This window comes from Myotis brandtii, unplaced genomic scaffold (assembly GCF_000412655.1).
Source record: "Myotis brandtii unplaced genomic scaffold, ASM41265v1 scaffold48, whole genome shotgun sequence".
NCBI classification, from domain to species: domain Eukaryota; kingdom Metazoa; phylum Chordata; class Mammalia; order Chiroptera; family Vespertilionidae; genus Myotis; species Myotis brandtii.
Window position 1 is genome coordinate 7,872,953 of NW_005368341.1, and position 19,822 is coordinate 7,892,774.

At 39.3% G+C, this 19,822-nt stretch overlaps 1 protein-coding gene across 7 annotated transcripts in view; it reads right to left on the reverse strand.

The window, feature by feature from the left end:
* The window catches only part of CDK14 (cyclin-dependent kinase 14), a 516,851-nt gene that overhangs the window by 214,501 nt on the left and 282,528 nt on the right, over nt 1-19,822 (reverse strand). For all 7 annotated transcript variants that reach the window (XM_014547610.1, XM_005876105.2, XM_005876106.2 and 4 more), the window contains exon 8: nt 2,249-2,369. In XM_014547610.1, coding sequence (XP_014403096.1) covers nt 2,249-2,369 — 121 coding nt within the window. The remainder of the gene's footprint in view (nt 1-2,248; nt 2,370-19,822) is intronic.

A 19,822-nucleotide genomic window follows, 5' to 3' on the forward strand; every position in this document is an offset into this window, starting at 1 on the left:
GAGTGATGGGGGGGAGGTAGGCAAAGACTGGAAATCAAATGCCAATTATCAGAAACAGACATGTCAGCAAGTCACAATCTATGTGACTCTTTGTACTTGAAACAGCACTTTTAAAGGTTTGGGGGTAATTAGCCAATAGTGTATAAAAAACAGCCTCTCCCGTTTATGAGGGTCGAGTCTTAACTGAACTGTCAAGCACTAAGACAAAACTGGCCCCAAGCCACAAATATTTCCAAATTATGTTCTATTAGCAGAGTCCTTAACTGACCCCACTGAAGGCAACCCACAATTTCCATACTTTAAAATGGAGAAAACCACTCCATAACTCAAGAATATTAAGCAATGATTACTTGCATAGCCTACTCTCAGGAGGAAGGAAGGGAGTTAGAAAGTTAGTAATTGATATCTGATGAATCTTTGACCTTTATTTCCAATTTTTTACTCCATTACAACCAATGATCAAAATATCTATTGCCCCTGCCTAGTCTTTGGCGGGGGGGGTAAAATCTAACTGTAACAAAATGTCCAAAACAAACAAAAAAGCCAGAAGTGGGATGAAAAAATAGATTAGCTCAGCTCCTCAATGATAGATGGTCATCTTTATGCTCATTGTTTTGGAACATGCATTTTGATGGTATTAGATGTATTATAAGGCATTACAAAAATGTATGGCAATAGATCTTAGGCTGTTTGATGACCCAGATTCCTTTAAAACTCTATTGAAAGCTACAGATCTACACCCCATAAAAATAAATAGGTTCATGTGTACACAAAATATTGCATGTAATCTCAGTGGTTTCAAAGATCCCAAAATCCCATTCCCAGGGGGTTTGCTGGAACCTAAATTAAGAAAATCTACACTGTGCTCTACATCACAAGGAACTTGTTTTCTCACCGGAAAATATTGGAATCACAAACATCAGGAAAGAAGTCAGACCTCAGCACGGCCTAATTAACTAAAAGCCAAGATAACTGAGGGCAGAGCTGTGAAGTAAGTACATGGCAGTAAGATAAACACCACATGCTAAAGTTTTATTGAGGTCGTAAACATTATATGAACATTTAGCTGAATTCTGTATATGGGGCACAGTCATTCTTAGAAGATGATTTCTGCTATAAAATAACCACATGGTATGTAAACTGTTTTGCTTTAAACACAATTATGAGTCTAGAAAGGGATTTTTCCATTAATTAAGGACATTTTCAACAGTCACTAGTAAGCCCTTCCTGAGTGCTGAAATTATTACCTTATTTGATTCAGATCACAATGGATTGGGAACCCATACTTTGTTATAAATAATAATCAGGCATTAAATCTCATGAGTCTCTGAGCCTCCTATTAGGATAGATTCTTAAGTTTGGCTAAACCATCATGTGAGATTGAGACTCTACAGAAAGTAAATGTATTGTGACCCTTTAAAAGAGTAATTTTATTTCATTTTGGATAATTGGTGGCAACAGTTTCCAGAAATACACTGCACCAAATTTAGTGCCTGGCAGTTACACCAAAACCTTCAGACCACTTTGTTGTGAATTTAAACATGCTAGCTACTACTTTAAACCATACTGTTGTTTGGAGATATAGATATACATCCTTGCCATAAATCAAAGCCACAAATTAAGACCTTTAGGGAGAAAAATCACTGACTACTTGTGGGAAGCCACTGCTTGCCAATATTGTCACCAAGGAATGCAGAAGGCCGATGGACCTTGGGCATTAGCAGGGCTGATGCTCAGCATTGATTGTTTGTGTTGGTAGCGGTGGCTCAAGGCAATTCCCTAACCTGATAATCCTGTTACTGTTTATCAAACTTTACCTTTGATATGCCTGTATCCATTGCTAAAGGGCAAATGTGTATTCAAGTAAATAAACAGCGGACCAGAGTCAGTGTGTCTCTTCAAGAAAGAGGCTCCACCTGGCCCCCAATACCTTCTAAATTCATATTTCTTGTATAGCATTTTCATTTGTGCATCGGCCCCTCCTGAACCCTGCAGTGAAAGTCACGACAACTACTGACAGTTAGAAAAGTGTCTCTGCCCCTGTCCATCAAGAGGCCCCATCTGCAAGGCAGGCTCTGATTAGGAAATATTCCCAATCATGTTTTTTAAAAATCTAGTATCACTGCCACACACCAGCAAACACTCCTCCACCATTAATCTTCATTCAAACTGTTGGGATGTTTATCTAGGCTTGACACAGACCAAGTGCCAGGGATAGATTAGCTAGAGAAAAGCTTCCGTTTCTCACCACATGTCCAGGCAGGTAGAATACTCTGTTGAGCCCAGGAGGACATCTGGAGGTCGGTACCATAAGGTAACCACTTCATTGGAGTATGTGTGGCTAGGGACCGATTTTGCTCTTGCAAGACCTGCGGGTAACATGAAACATAAAGAAGTTTAATAGGCATTCATGGGACAAGGGAATTTAAGTTTGAATGTTAACAGTTTTAAAAGGTCAAACATGACATTGTGATACAGAGTCAGGAATTCAGTGCTAAGGTTACCAGAAAGGTCAACTTGTTTCAAACACATGCTTGTAAATCATTTATATCCCTAATAAAACATCATGACAGTAATAAAATCCCAGGAGAGTAAACAAATGATCCATCAATGATTAGACATTACACAGAAGCTTAGAAATCTTCTGGACTTTCCAAAGAATGTTCCATGGACCTCTAGTTCTGAGAGCTATAAATAATGTTATTGGAAAGGCTTCCAAGGTCAAATAATTTTGAGAAAAGATGGGTTAAGAAGTTAAACAGTATTCCATACATGAGATTGCTCAGTGCCTTTAATTATCCTAATGTGTAATGTGAATCTGAGAGAAGACAGACTGACAGTTTTCTCAAAGGAGATTTTCCAAACTTCTTTGGGTTTCACGTTCTGTCAAGCACTTGCTAGGAAATGCTTACTCAGGAAGCTCACTTGAAAACTACCTAAATAAAAAATTATAAAGGAATAGTTCAAAAAATTAAAACGTTTTTAAAGAATTTTTTAAAACTGGGAAAATGGTCACAATAATATGTTCAGTGATAATGCACGTGCAGTTTGACCTCACAACAAAGAATGATAGGAAATGCATTTTTCCAAATTTTCTACAATGACTATGATTCCTTTAAAAATCACAAAATCTAGAAATTTCTTTCTTAAAAGAAAAAATAATCTGTGATAGGGTTCTATCTGGGTATGTTAATTAATGACAGGGGTAAAGTATTATCACTGTAATGCTCAAAACACATATAACATTTTAATAATATTCTACCAGAACAAATTCATTTTCTTGTTCTGCTTATTTAAATTTTTATGTAGTACTTAGAAACATGACTTTTTTCCTGTTTATTAAACACTTGGTATTCCCTTTTATATATTCTATGTAAACGTTAAAATTAATAGGACAGCTGGTGAGACAAGAATTTCTAATTAATTCAACTATGCTATATGTTACAGTAACTCAATTTTTCTAGTTTTTCCAGTAATACAATGGCATATTACAAATTGGTGAATGTTTATAAGTATTCCATATTAAAATGGACAGATTATAAACACAAATACATACACATATGTGGTCTCCAACTTTTTTGCACATAAATAGAATAACTAGTTTTGATAACAGATTTCTACTTTGATAACAGATTTCTACTTCTTTTCTTTTTCCTTTTAATTTATAGTGATTAGACATTCATATACCTTACGAAGTGATCACTCCAATAAGTCTAGTACCCATCTGACACTATATAGTACATAGTTACTATAATATTATTGTCCATATTCCCAATGCTGTAGTTTATAGTCCCATGACTATTTTCATAACTGGAAATTTGTACTTCTTAATCCCTTTCACCTTTTCTCTGCGAGGTTTTGTCCTACCTCAATTCAGGCAAAGCTGACTACCAGATAGGACAATCATGGCGGCAGTGTTTCCAGAATCTAGTAATCCCATCAAAAGGTTTATTAGTTCCTCAAATGGGCATGTTTCTATACAAAGAGCTAAGCACAAGTCCTGAAATAGGTTCTGACTCGTTTATATGCTGTTGTCAAATCAAAGGGGAAGCCAAAAACATCCAGGCTGGATTCCCTTGGCTTTTCTGAGGCCCTGTTGACAGAAAGCGAGGCCAGAGGGATAGGAGAATGAAAACATCTGAGATTTTCTTTGACAGCTCAGAAGACCAGGCTAGTTATAGAAAATTATGATATTTTCACTTTTAAAGGGAGAACATGACTTCAAAATAACTTAGAAATAGTATAAATCTAAATAATTATATGTGATTTCAGGTCAATTATGTTCACTGTGACTTTAAGTTTATAAAACTGGTTAAATATATCTGGAAAATATAAATAGAAAAGGCGTTGTCTACATTATTTTCCTCCTTCCCACATGTTTAGGTCAAGGACTGCCCAAATTCCATTCACGAGGGTCACAAAACTTCCCAAATTAACAGTGAAAATGAGTTTTCCATATCTAACTCTTCAATGTGTTAAGACAGTTTCTTAAAATAATGTGTGCGTAAAGTTATCATACATTGAAGAATGTTACATTCTTCTCACTTTAATAAAGTCAACTGAAATAGTTTCTTGTGGAAAGTATCCTGTATACTGATAAACAAAAGGTTTTCACCCTACCAGTATTTCTGTTCAGTTAAAAAGATAAATAAATCCCAAAACTCTTCAGGGAGGGAGTAAATTACTAAACAATGACTCAAAAAAAAAAAAAAGAAAAGAAAAAGAAATAAAGAAAGTATACTTTGAAGTAGGAATATATAACTGAGCTTTTAATAAATATTTTGGGTAAAGACATTGCTATGTATTTATACAGTTCATGCATCAAAACACGCTTACTCATACAAAATTTATTAAACTGCATCCTGCAGCTGAAGGAAAACTGTAGGACAGGATTAATTAGCACAGCATGTGTGAAAGCCTTTTCTCTCTGTTCCTTGTCAGTTGCTATGGTTACACTACAGGAAGAGAGCTACACTACCTTTGAGAAAGGATGAAGTTCATGGGTTATTATCAAAACTTCTTGCATTAATGTTTAGTGTGAATAAAAAGTTAAAAAGCCAAGCGAAATGCTAACCAGATGAATACAGGTTACCTGCACGCCGCAGTTGTGGTTGAGTGTGTGCATATGAACTGGTGCTTGTTGCTATGGGCACCGAAAATAGCTTGCATAACAATTCAGAGTATCCAAGTTTAAGATGTTACTGTTTCTAACTAATCAAAGACCCTCAAGTAGAGTAAAAAAAAAAAAAATCCTGCTATTCAAGCCCTATTGCCAATTATTCAAAGGCAGGCAACCTTGATACTGGCTAGCACAGCAGAATCTTAGATTTCTAGAAGAGCTCTGAAGGTTTATAGTTAACCTCTTACCTCATGAAAGAGTTCCTTTTTCCATATATCTTCAAGATGGTTATCCAACATCTGCTGCCACCCTGAGCCTGGTTCTACCCTCTTGCAGGGCTACGGGATAAATCACTCGGCAGTGCTTCTAACTTTTGCCCTAAGCTGCCAGTCATTCAGCATCAACCAATGGAGAGGTTCTCTAGAACAGCAGTCACCAACCTTTCGGACTGGTCCGCGGGCCACCGATTGGTGACCGCTGCTCTAGACCTTATCTTAATAGCTCTCTCAGCTGCAATGGACCTCTCTTCCTCTTTTTAAAATCTACTCCCTTGACTTCTCAGATATGGAAGAGTTAACAGCAGTGACCTGGTCTCCATATGGGATCTTCCTCTATATGCTGTTTTTGTGTGTGTGTGTTTTTCCCTAGGGTTATTATATATTCAAACCAGGTAACTGTGGCTAATACCATGTTTTAACTGTTATGGATAGGTGATTTCTCATAAGATTGTACCTCCAGCTTCTATCTTTCCAGGGGCTTCAGATCTGGGTCTGTCCAATTCCTCAGCAAGGATGTCCTGCAGGAACTCAACACAACCCCAACCCCAAGTCCCTACAGCCATCTCCGTCGAAAATACAGGGAATATGCCCTAAGCCCAGGAGTAAATGCATTTTACTAGTAAACTGTTTTAGGTTCCCCAAACAATGAAAGTTATTTTAGTTGTACACAGATATACATTAGATTTTATATTCCATGCACATCGAACTATTCCTTCAAATTCCAAGGCATCCTTTTTACTGGTGGTAAAATTGTTTGGAGACTGTGAGTAATCTCTCAAACTCTACGGAGAAAATCACTAAACCTAGTACAGCTCAAGATTGATCACGTTCATGTCTCCGCTTTGACTAAGGGATTGAAAAAAAACTGGCAACACTAACTGGTTTCTTTCTAATTAAGTGGAATAATGGCAAAAGCTAGATGAACTTACAAAAGTCAACTAAAATAAGATAAGAAGGAGTATCTTTCACCACTTCAGTCTTTCCAGAGGACAGGCCACTGTTTTGTGCTTGTCAGTGATTTCGGTTTTTTATTGGAACAATTCCCACACCTCTCTCTCAACATACTTCATTTCCCAAACTAAACGATCAGAAAAAGATGGTCATGTTCCTAGTTAATCACAAAAAGCAATATGTCTAGGCCAGGGGTTCCTTCCTTCACAACCTGGAGCTAAACAGACATGAATTATTTGGGTAATAGTTCACCCTCTGGCAGATGGGTTGGAGAGGGAGAGACTCCGCTATCCCATGAGTCATCCCTGGAGAAGGGCAGCAAAGGCTTCTCATTTTTTCCCCTTTCCACAGTCCTGGGAGCTGGCCAGGAATTTCTTTTTTCATACCAATTTTTAATGGAGTACTCTCCCTGCTACAGGATTTATATTAAATGTCTCAGGCTGTGCTAAAGCGGCTTGAAAATCTTTTATTGCTGCTCTTAGAGTATATCAGTAAACAACCACCACACAAAACGCGGAAAACACTTTTTTCTGTTCTTCTCCCAAGTTCTGGCTTTAACCTCTTTCCTCTGCACTTGACAAATTTTCCTGGATGATTTCATTTAATCCCGTGGCTCCAGTTACTATCTATATGCTGGTGATCTCAAATACATTAACTCTAGAATTAATCTTCCTCTAAATCTTTAGGTTTCTACACTAAAAATAGCCACTTAGGTCTTCTACGGCTATCTCAAACATTTCTCCTGTCCCCAATTCTCCAACCAGTACTACTCTCTCCAGTATTCTGTAACCCATCATTAACCATCACCATCAATTCACTCACTAGAGCCAGAAGTCTCATCTCATTCCAGGTTCCTTTCACTTACAAAATTACAAAATTCAATGCATTTTACTTTTTTTTAAATCCCCACCCAAGGCTATGTTTATTGAGTTGAGAGGGAGAGAGAAACAACGATGTGAAAAACATTGATCAGTTGCCTCTCGTATGCACCCTAACAAAATTGAACCCACAATTTTTTGGTGTACAGGTTGGCACTCCAATCAACAGAGTAACCTGGCTGGGGCCAGTGGATTTTATTTTATAATCTATATATATAAAAGGCTAAGTGACTGACCGTACATATGTCCGACCGTCCAGCCGGTACATATGATGTGCACTAGCAATTTAAAAATAAACATCGTCTCTCGCATGCGCGATACAGATAAAGCTCTCACTGGCACCAATCGCATGCGCAGGTTTCGATCTGTCATTGTTGATCGTGAATTTGGTTGTTTTTGTTGACATTCTGAAGCAGAAAGAAAGTGGTGGCGTCAACAGAATATTTCTGAAGACCAACTATTGGCACAATGTACCTTGACACTTCATCTCTGACCCTTCTATTATAGAGAAAGGGTGAATAGCAATATTGAAATATTTCTTCTAATTAATTTCCTTTCAATGTGCATGAATCCGTATACCGGGCCACTAGTTATTTTATAATTTTCTTCCTCATCCTGAGGTCCACTCATCATCTCTTACAGGCTTGTTACACTAGCCTCACTTCTGTCCATGGCAAATAGTTACCAATTTCAAAAAAACATTCTAGACAATAAATCACCTACATTTATTGAAATTGTTTTATTGAAAATTAAAGTTTAAATAAAATACTCTTTAAAGTGAATATAATAGAAGACTGAAAAGCCCAAACTTCCCCTATAAGCACCATGAAAGTTGGACATCCTCCAATTCCCTTGCCCCATATTTGCCATCACAGGAAACAGGAAATATGGGTGTTTTGGGGACAGGTCTATGCTTTTTTATACAGCTGATCATTGAACAGCACAGGTTTGGACTGTGTCGGTCCACTTATACGTGGATTTTTTTCAATAAATATTTTCTTTTCCTTAGGATTTTCTTAGTAACACTTTATTTTCTCTAGCTTACTCTGTTTTAATACAATATATATGCATACACAGGGTGGGGCTAAAGTAGATTTACAGTTGTGAGTATACAAAACAGAGTTTATTCTTGTATTATTATTTATTAATTGTTGTGTTTTCCAAATGAACAAGTGTAAACCTACTTTTGTCCCACCCTAGATAGGTAAATAAATAGATAGATAGATAGATAGATAGATAGATAGATAGATAGATAAATAAAACCATACAATATGTGTGTTCATTGACTGTTTATATTATGGGTATAGCTTCTGGTAAACAGTAAGCTATTAATAGCTAAGCTTTTGGGGAGTCAAAAGTTGTACACAGACTTTCAACTATGTGTGGGGGTTTGGTGTCCCCAACCCCCAAACTATTCAAGTCACCTGTACATTTAATAACATGGTGTTGTTAAAGTGGAAAAAAATGTTTTGAAAGTACAGTTAGATCTTTCTTTTCCTTTGAATGAAACTTTTTTGGTTTTGTTTCTGTCCAGACTTCTACGTTAACAGAATCTACTCTTACAGGATAACAAAAATCTCTTAAAAATGTTTTTATTGGCACTTCTCAGAGTCTTTCCACTGAATAAGAGGAATTTTTGAAAATCAATTCTAATTAAATAAAATGAAGTCCAGAAGAAATTTAAACATGCTAAGATAGTATTTTATTTTGCTCCGATTTTATTTAATTATCTTTGTTTTCTTAATATATTATACCTAATTACTGGCTATCCTAAAGGGCTCAGATTTTTTTTATCTTTCATTTTAAATAACAGAAATGATCACAACATTTTAATATAGACATTCTAAACAAAAAATATTCAAATAATTAAACTGTATATATAGGAAAATTTTATTTTTCCTATTTTGTATAGAAGCTAAAAAAATGTACTTCTCTGGTAAACTCTGTTTTAAATGAAATTAATAGATGTGATGGGAAGACCAATTAGTTGAAATCTTGTGGCTGAATACCATATAAGGAACACGCTATTTTTGTCAGAGCATTGGGCTACATATTGGAAGACTTGTGATATGAAAAAAAACTAAATTCCTGATAGTGGTTTAGACATCAGTTAGTTGTGTCTCCTTGATGAAGTGACTTAAGTTTTCTTAACAAGGCTGAGATCAAAGTCAGCAAACCATGGCTTGCAAGCCACCTACCTGTCTATGTAAATAAATTCTGCTGGAACACAGGTACACCCACTCCCTCACGTATTGTCTATGGCTGCATGTGCACTAAATAGCAGAGCTGAGAAGTTAACAGGCCCATAAGACTATAACAAATAGTATCTGGCCCTTTAAGAAAAAGTGTGCTGACCCAAGGGTAAGATTAAGGACACTTCAGAGTCCATTCAACTACAGGCATACTTCACTTTATTGCACTTTGCAGATAGTGTGTTTTTTACAAATTGAAGGTTGTGGCAACACTGTGTGGAGTGCATCTATTCACAAGATTTTTTTTCAACTGCACTTGCTCACTTCTTGGCTCTGTGCCACATTTTGGTCATTTTCACAATACTTCCAACTTTGTCATTATTATTATATTTATTATGGTGGGGCATGATCAGTTATTTTTTATGTTACTTTTGTAATTATTTGAGGGCACCATAAACCTTACTCACATAAGAGGGCAAAGCTAATCATATACTCAAAGTCAATCGGTAAAATGCTATTGAACAGCATGGCATGCAACAGAGAAATTGTTTGTGAAAAAGAGTCAATCGATGCAACAACATTCATTGTTGTCTTATTTTTAAGATGTTGCCAAAGCCACCCCAACCTTCAACAACCACCACCCGACTAGTCAGCAGCCATCAACACCGAGGCAAGATCCTCCTCCGGCAATAATATTACAACTCACTGAAGGCTCAGATAACAGTTAGCATTTTATGGCAATACAATATTTTTAAATTAAGGGATGTGCATTGTTTTTTTATACCTAGTGCTAGTATTGCATGCTTAGTAGACTACAGTATGATGCATATATAACTTTTGTGTATTTTTTATCAATTAAAGTTTTGGGATATATTTTATTGGTATATTGCAATAAATTGGATTAAAAAAGGAGCTATGACTGGAATGTATATCTATAATCCATGAATATCAGTTTTACACATGCCAGAAAGCCTTAACTTTCTCAAAGGATAATGTTTAATCATTTTAATGTGTTTTAACTCATAACAGTACAGAATACAAAAATGCCTTTTTATATAGATGTAGTTAACAAGATGTTATTTCAAATTCTGCTAGATGAAATAAGTCAGACAGAGAGAGACAAATACCATATGATTTCACTTATATGTGGAAGCTAAAGAACAAAACAAAGGAACAAACAAAACAGAGACAGACTCATATAAACAATGAACTGACTGATAATTGCTGGGGGTTGGGGAGGGTTGAAGAGATTAGGAAGCTACAAAATAGCCCTGGCCGGTGTGTCTTAAGTGGTTAAAGCACTCTCTCTAAAAATCAATGGGAAAAATATCATCACGTGAGGATAACAAAACAAAAAAAAAGAGGCTACAAAATAGTCATGGGGATATAAAGTACAGCACAGGAAATACAGTTAATAATACTGTAATAACTATGTACAGTGCCAGGCGGGTACCAGAACTACCAGGGGGGATCAGTTCGTAAATTATATAACTGTCTAACCACTATGCTGTACACCTGAAACAAATATAAATAATACCGAATGTCAACTGTCATTTAAAAATAAATAAATTCTTAAAAAGCAAAAGGAAAGGCTCGTTCTAACATAAACCTAACTTTTATATGCACTTGGAAACCAAAAAATGCATGTGACTCGCTTTATTGCACCGGCCTGAAACAAAATGCAGTATATCAGAGGTATGCCTGTACTAAAACTCAGTGATCCTAAGAAAATTTTGCTAAAAACTTGTTCATTAAATGTATGAAGATCACATACGCTTAAGTTCCTAAAAAGCCCTCTAAGTAAATAATTCCACCTCAATGATCCTATCACATCACATCTGCATTAGCAGAAAATGCAAAATCATTTTCAATGGACTTTATGTGAATATATCATCATTTTCACAGTTCACTGGTTTACATTTCATTTTCTAGTTTCTGCTTCTCAGTTAATGAAACTCTGTGTCATTATTCCAAGGCTAGATGACAACACAATATAGAAAATGAATTTCATAACCTGACTAAATTAGCAATTTTCATGAATGTCCATATTCAAGCTGATTTGTTTCCAATTTTTTAAAAATTAAAAGTAAAACATACTAAATTCATCATAAGAATCTAAGTTCCAAATCAAAACATAAGACTAAAAACTTTTAGGCTATTTACTCATAGATTAGTATATGCCACAAACACTATATAAGCATCACTTGCATAAGTTAAAGAGATTATTTGTTGAAAAATCACAACTATAATTAGGTCAAATAACCTGAGAATAATTATGATTTTATGTCAGAGGTATGCTTTACACTTCATAGGAAAGAAGCCAATTTATAAAGATGAAATTATCATACATACATGACATTTGAAATGACATCATAGACTCTCAATTTTTTTTTAGCTCTCAAGAGAAGAAATTATAGTAAATGTTCTTCTGGGAGGCTTAAAAGAAAAGCATTCCCATTTCCTTCCCGAACCACTCAATTAATAAAAAAGTGTGTGTGTGTGTGTGTGTGTGTGTGTGTGTGTGTGTGTAGGGGACAATATTCTTACCTGGTCTTACTATGATAATACTAAAATATAAAAATCAGTGGATATGCTAGTACTAACAGAGGCAAACCTGCTGAGAATTTATTGATAGTTTATAATCTGTTAGGAACTCATAGGGTTTTTACATGTATAATATCACCGAATCATTACAACAACCTAGAAGGTTGTATAATTATTAGGATCCCAATTGAACAGAAAGGAATCTACTTTACTCCAGGTCATCTTAATATAAAGGGCTAATACGCAAATGGTTGTTAGGTGCGATCAGCAGGAGGCTTCGCCCCTCACCCGGCGGGGCTTGAGGGGGGGGTGGGGCCGGCCGGGTCTGGGTCTCATGCGATTTTGAGGCACGCATGGGTGGATGGGGGCTTGATTTTGGGTCCCATGGTGTGCCCGAGACTCTGACAAGAGGAAGATTTTCATATACATTTTACTAATTTTCTTTCATCTCTGACATTTCTATTATAGAGAAAGAGCAAATAGCAATATTAAAATATTTCCTCTAATTAATTTCCTTTTAATGTGCATGAATTTCATGCACCAGGCCACTAGTACAGTAATAAGTGGCTGTGTCAGTATTTGAATGCAGGCAGCCTCCCTAGAAGACTGGGAATTAGGGAGCAAGTATGTTCCTGGGCTCCAGATGGGCAGGGGCATAGACACAGGGAATGGTGACGGGCCAGTCTGGTGAGAGAGGGAGATGGATGGGGTAGGAGCAGAGAGGCAGGGGGGACAGGAAAGAAGAAGTGATGAGAAAACATAAGCTGGCTTTGTTCTCAGAGAAATTGGGGTATCCCTTTCCCCACTAAGCGCTGGGGCTGGAGTCCTTCTGATATCTCGAGAAAAAGAATTTTCTGAGACTTGCATGGGAGGATGAGTGATTTTTATTTATGTGGAATTACATCTCTGGGCTTCCAAAATTATATTTCCCTTAGCCCAGTTATAGTAGATGTGTAGCTGGGTTTTCAGTAGAGCTAAAAGCAAAGCCGGTGTCCACAGTTTCTATTCCATATTGCAGCCGGGTCCAGTTCAGCCTCAGGCTAGTTATGGCCCATTAATCCTTTGGGTATGGGGGTCCATATGGCTGTGTGCCAGGTGGGTGAACATAGGGGAGCCAAGAGAGGGTGGGCCCTGCCACAAGAGTCCCAAGAGAGCCAAGAGCACCAAGAGAAGGAACTCCTTTTTTTAGGGAATTACATATCCCAAAATTCGTGCCCTCGCAGTGGCCATGCCAATTCTGTTCCCAGGTGTGATTGACAGGCGAGTCTCTTTCTGGCATCACCCCAATTTTATTGGGCATGTGTCTATTCTCCTCCCTGTCCAGTCCCTTCTCCCAGGGATCTCTGGGGAGTAGACTGGTGGCTCCCTGGGGAGTGTAAAGCTTTAGCTTCCTGGTGAAGCTGCCCAAGTGACATGCCTATAATATTTGGTCTTTCCGTTGCTCCTTCCCAGTTATTAATAACTAGCTAATTACAACAGTATCCCTTTTACTGGAAGGAGGTTCCAAAAATAGAAGTAAACTCGAGAGAAAATGACTGATGTTGTCCAGAAAGCCTCACAGAAGATTCAGACAAAAACCGTGACTGGAATCTCCCAGTGGGGTCTGGTTGCTGAAATGATTACAGTGCTTATCTGTTGCTTTCTTTGTTTCAAAGTGGAAATTGGCAGAGGGCAGCCGTAGCCCCAATGATGGAGCAGTTACCAAAAGGCTGTGGTAAGTTGGAGAATAACAGCTAGAAATTAAAAAATAATAATAACTGGGGGTTGGAAAGGAGGGCTATTTATCTTACAGGACCCTGGGGGCCCTTACCCCTTGCCACTTCCACCCAGCCCCCAGAAACCTCAACCGTGGGTGTGGTTAAAGCTAATCAGAAGCTTCTGCAATAATAACACATAAAGTAAAAGTTCTGAGGTGTCCTTTCTGAAGTGAATTTTAAAAATATCTCATGAGATGAAAATGGGCAGTTACTTTCAAAATGAACTAAGAGATTTTTATGTTTTTTTTCCGACAGCAAATGTCCAACTGAATCAGTTCAAATTAATGAGGCGATTTTTGAGCCAATTCAAGGCAAAGGAGGTTTGAGTCATACTGCATCATTACATTTTTTGTTTTATGATGTCTGTCCAATTTTTCTGAACTATTTTCTCTCATGCTTTCTGTTTTGTCTTTTATCATATTTTTTGAGCCCAGGTCCAGTTATATTTTGGGGGTCTCAACACTGCACTCAGTACAAGGTTCCAGACATTATAATTAAGAGAACATATCTATTAAAAGATATGCATGTTGATTTTGATAATTTGATGTAAAGTGACACTTCATGACAATCTTGGCTGTCCTGTTGGAAGTGAACATCAGTAATGTAGTAAATAAATAAACTTCAGACCTAGCCGGTTTGGCTCAGTGAATAGAGTGTCTGCCTGTGGACTGAAGGGTCCAGGGTTCGATTCTGGTCAAGGGCACCTACCTTGGTTGCAGGCTCTCAGCCCTGGTCTGGGACATGCAGGAGGCAACCAATCGATATGACTCACTCACATCAATGTTTCTCTCTGTCTCTCCCTCTCCCTCCCACTCTCTCTAAAAATCAATAGAAAATTATCCTCGGGTGAGGATTATAAAAGATAAATAAATAAGTAAGTAAATAAATAAATAAACATTAAATCTCCAAAAGGACGTATACTGAGCATCTGGGGAATATTTTCAAAGATACTTTAATTCCGAAAAATAAATATTTGTCATGGTCACCGCAGAGAAGCATCACAGAGCTTTCGTGCTGGAAAGGATCTAAGACAGTCCGTGTCATATCTATGAGAAGGAAGCTAAGGTCCACAGGTGGGTCTTTCTGCCCCACTGCTTCAAATCCACTCCCTTTTTCCTGTCCTCACTGCCACTGCCACTGCCACTAGAGGCCCTGAAACATACTCTTCTGGGTCTTGAATCTTAGAAACAGCTCCCACTGGTCTCCCAACTGCCATGTCTGCCCTTCTGTCCCTTTTCCACAGTCTGAGGAGGAGACGGGTCTGCATAGTGTGAGACAGTGTCAGGCAGGGTCAGGCGGGCCCAACACTTACTTACAAGCTGGCCTTAATGAGCCTGTAACTACAGAGTCCTTGCTCCAGGCCTCACATTGGGTTTAGCCAGTGGGAGGCACATGGACCAAAGATCACAGGGAAAGAAACAAGGGAGGGTGGTGTATTTGTTCCCTGGCTCCTCCCAGCTGGACAGGAAATGGCAGTGGCTAAGTCCTCCCTTGCAAGGCTACTGCTCTGACTCAGTGGGTTACAACATTATATTCTCTCTTCTTCCTGCAGTGGGGGAGTGGGAAAAGCTCCCCATTACTGCCAACCAGAAGGGGTTTCACATCTTCAACCCTGGCCCCAGTTTCATAAATAGTCCCTTCATCACATTCTCCTCAGCCACCCCATGTGCCTTGCCCTTTGCTTCCTTCTGGGAACCCTGAGACAAGGACTGCACCTGAGTCAAGGGGTGTGTGTGAGAGCTGAATAAGAAATGCATGGAAAAGGCTTAACTGTGCACTTGGCCTACAGAAACACCAAATACATATTGCCTATTGTCAATCTGATCAAGTCACTCTTCTGCTAAAGAGCTTCATGGATCCTGTGGCCTTTATCCTAAACTCCAAGGTATAAACCCTTTGCCATTACTGCAGCCTTGTTGCTTCTTATTCCTTTCTATGTTCTAGCCAACTGTTAGCAGCCCATCATATTACCTGCAATGATCTGCTTTCACGTCCGTTTCTTTGCACAGTATGGTCTCAGATCTTGGCAGGCCTTACTCAGCTGTGGTCTCCCATATATCCTTCAAAACTCTGCTCTGACTTGCCCTCTCCTCCCTGGCCCAGGGAAGGAGCCTTCCTCTAGTCTCTAATTGCAGCTCTGAGCTTTCCTGGACGTCCTCAGTCATTCATTCACATGTCAGCCCCCGCCAGCCCAACACAAGACTGCAGTTTCACTGCTAGTAGGACCATGGTTCATTGCCTTTGCATTTCCAGTTCCTGGTCTGGTGTCAGGCCCACTGTGAGTCTGTTGTTGGACTGACATCTGTAGTAAGAACAGCCACCTATCATGTATCCTGAGACAGTGTTCCCATAGCAAGCGGCATGTGTGTGCTGCCCTGGCCAACGGGGAGGAAACTCAGCCCGACCTCAGCCAGAGTCCCTCTGCTTTCACCCGTTTTACACCTGGGGACTATGTGTCAGCTGTCACTAGAAAATCTGTCTCTGGGTTTTAAAATGTTTAAAGACCTAACATGAGTAAAACTGAATCACATAAAAGTTCATGATTCATACTGTTTTATAAGAAGTAAACCCCAAACATACATAAAATATGTCCCCTTTATGATACTCACATGTTTGTTAAATAAAAATACAAAAAAGATACATACGGTAAGTCTATTAATATACAAAATGCTGGTTCTTGATAATACAAGTGATAGATTTACTTTCCTAACGAAGTCCATAATTTCTTAAACTTTATCTAATATGATATTTAAAAGTTATCTAAACAAAACTTCAACAATTAATCAATTTCTCCTCCAAATTTATAATATTATATCTGGTTCTTTATTTGGCTCACTTGGCAATAAGCATGTAAAACTGATTTGCTCATCTTTTTATCTGTATGTTTATCTCCTTGAATAAGCATCATTGCTAATGATTGCCCCAGTTCTTCCCACCACTCCCACCCCTTCTGCATCCTGACACAACACCAACTCTTCCATAACATGCAGTTCTGAGACAAGACTAAGTCTGTCTAAAACACATTCAGCTAGGCTGAGGTGGGGAACATCTGGCCTGCAGGCTGTATAAGGCCAGTGAAACCATTTGGTCTGGCCCTGCCAAGGCATTAGGGGTGAGTTAATTAAATGCTTGACCAAATACAGCAGGCTAATTTTTAAGTTGATAATTTGTATGGCCCATGAATGATGTTATAAATATCCAAATGGCCCTTGTCAGAAAAAAAGTCCCCCACACCTGAGCTAAGGGGTCAATTTGCCTCCGATTACTAGGACCCGACCTATGAACAGTGGTAATCAGAGGTGTTAAACCAGCTCATATCCCAACTATTGCAATATGGGTGTCTCGATACTATCTGGCAACTTAGCTGCTCTCAAAGAATTAACTCAAGCACAGAAAGAAGTGTGCCCAGACCTGAGAGGGCTTTAAAAAACAAAACAAAGCAAAACAAAAAAACCTTGATGAGCAGAGAAGTACAGAAACACTAATTTCAAAGCTTCCAGCTGTTCGGTTTTACTGAAAGAAGAGACCTGAATCTACCTTTGAGGCTGACGGCTCCTTTAATCAAGAAAACCGACTTAATGGAAATTTCTGTTATATAAATGTAAAGCGAGTCTCTACCCACTGTTCTGGGGAAAGCTGTGAAATTAACCTGAATCTTGATGTTTCAAAAGAGCAAAGGGTGTAATGTAAACTGGGTGCATGTTTTCTCAGAGCCAATAGTTTCTGAGGCTTTGAGTTTCTTTGAGGAAGATGTTTGCTGCCTCAAGAAAGACAGACAACACACGATGCTCCCCCCAGATGTTGCGCAGAGGCTTTTAGGAACCCGGAGGACTGAAGAAAAAACAGGTGCTGAGAGCTATTCTGCACCCTACAAAGAACAGGAACAATGAAGGCCAATTTGTAGTAACATTTAAGTCTAGAGCCCTCCGAGAGCACCAGTACTGGGCTACTGGTTACGCTTTGGTATAAATATTAAGTGTTGTGATCATTTACTGGGCTGCAGGCCAATGCCCTCAGTCCCGGGGATGGAAGGGGGACCCCCAGATCTGAAATTAGACCTTCCAGGGGTCTCTGATTCTCAGGAGGAGGGAGCTTCCTCTTTCTGGAGCCTGGAGGCCTGAATTCTAGGTGCATCACTGGGGTACACTCCCTTTGGGAAGAGAGGGAGGTAAACAGGAGATAAAGAGAGAGAGAGCCCTTTGCTTTCACACTGAGGAGGGGCCTCTAGGGGCTGAGTGGTCTCCCTGACCTGCAATGCCCTGCCCTGCACCAAATGCCCAGCCTTCATTAAGTCTGGCTGTAAGAGACAGCCCGATGCCCACTCTGCTGTAGCAGCCTAAGGGGAAGGCCTGCTGAGCCCTTGGGCAGATGGCAGAGGAGGCCGGAATGGCCGTGGCCAAGTAGGACACCAGGCAGGAGCCCACTGTGCCCTGAGGCCATCATGGGAGGCACTTTTATGGTGGCATCAGAGGAGGAGAAGAGTGCAGGAACACAAGGGACGTATTTCTGACACAACAGGACAACACCCGTAGCTGAGGTGCCTGGATGCCCTATGGGCATCACTGTAAAGAAAGAAAGCCATAAAGAAGTCTAGGGCACAGTGAGTGCCAACGTTCTGTGGCAGGAGTGGCCAGGCATGTCACAGGCGTGGTGAGGAGGTGTGTGGCAGAGGGCAGTGCCCCCAGCATGTGTTTCAGTGCAGTCTCGCGTCCTGTCCCCTCCCCGCACACCCTCCTCTGCCACTTCCCATGTCTAATTCTAACTCCTACTCAGCCTCAAAGTCCTCCCTGGTCCCCCAGGTCAGAAGTCATTTTGCTGCGTGGACATCCACAAGATTCAGCTGCACCTCTGATTTGTCACGAGGCACGTTACCTTGAAGCACGCAGTCACTGGATAGCGACCTATTCCAGGCAGAGGCCGTGTGTGATTCCTGAAAGCCCCCAGGGCCAGCACAGGTGTAGAATGAGTACGACTGAACTGAATGTGAAAGTCACTGGGTCCTTATCAGAGAGTGATCAATGGCACCTTATTCTAAGCGTTTATCCTATATTTATACCCACAAAGACTTATGTGCAAGGATACTCACTGTGACATAGTTTATAGCAAAATGCTAAACATAACCTCAAATTCCAGGAAGAAAATAGCTAAATAAATTATGGTATAGCTACAAAATGCAGCCAATGAGGCCAATAAGTCTATATAGTCTAACGTGGAACCAACCATTGTCAAGGGAAAAGGCAAACGAAAGAATGACGGGCATGTTATGTACTACTTGCATTAATAAAAATAAGAGCTTATTCGTACATGTGTTATCTCTGGAAAGCGAACTGAGAAACTGGCAAAGGCAACTGCCCATGGGGAGGGAACAAGGAAGCAGGAGGGAGAAGGACAATTTTCACTGCTTTCCCTTCTACTCTTTGAAATGTCTATTATTGTGTGTTCGTGCTACCTACAGGGAAAATATAATGATACTTGTTTTTGAAAGGGAGGAAGAAAAAGGGTCAAATAAGTCCTCTGTGCAGTCTAGCACACCATTCTCCACCTCCAACCTAAGATTCCAACATGTTTCTTTATGTGTTTTATCGTTTGAGCCCCAAAATAGTCATCGGTTCTAAATGACAGGCTTTCCCGGTGTGGCAGGGAAGCGTATGGCTGGCAGCACTGAGTTAATGACTGGGTGGAACAAGCCGAAATAAACTAATAGTTGAATATTCTCACTACTACAACCAAGTTGCCTGCTATTAGGCTTTCTGCAATAATAGCCAGTTTAGCTACTAAAACCTAGGATAAGCTGGCATGAGCAATTTGGATCATCCGGCAATTTCCAAGTTAAAAAAAACAACAACAACCTTCCTTGAAGGGAATCTTGCTTGTAAGAAAACACAATAGATTTCCCTAAGATGAAGTGTCAAACTGCCCAAGCAGCTAGAATTTTTTAAAAATTGTAATTTATACAATGAAGGTTTCATTTCTACATCCAAGTTAACTGCATGAAGGCATGCTGCCTAAATAATCAAGAACTACAATGAATGCAAGAAGATAGTTGGGTAGATGTTGAGAAGTTGGAACTCGGAATCAGTCACTTGACAATCTATTTACGCTT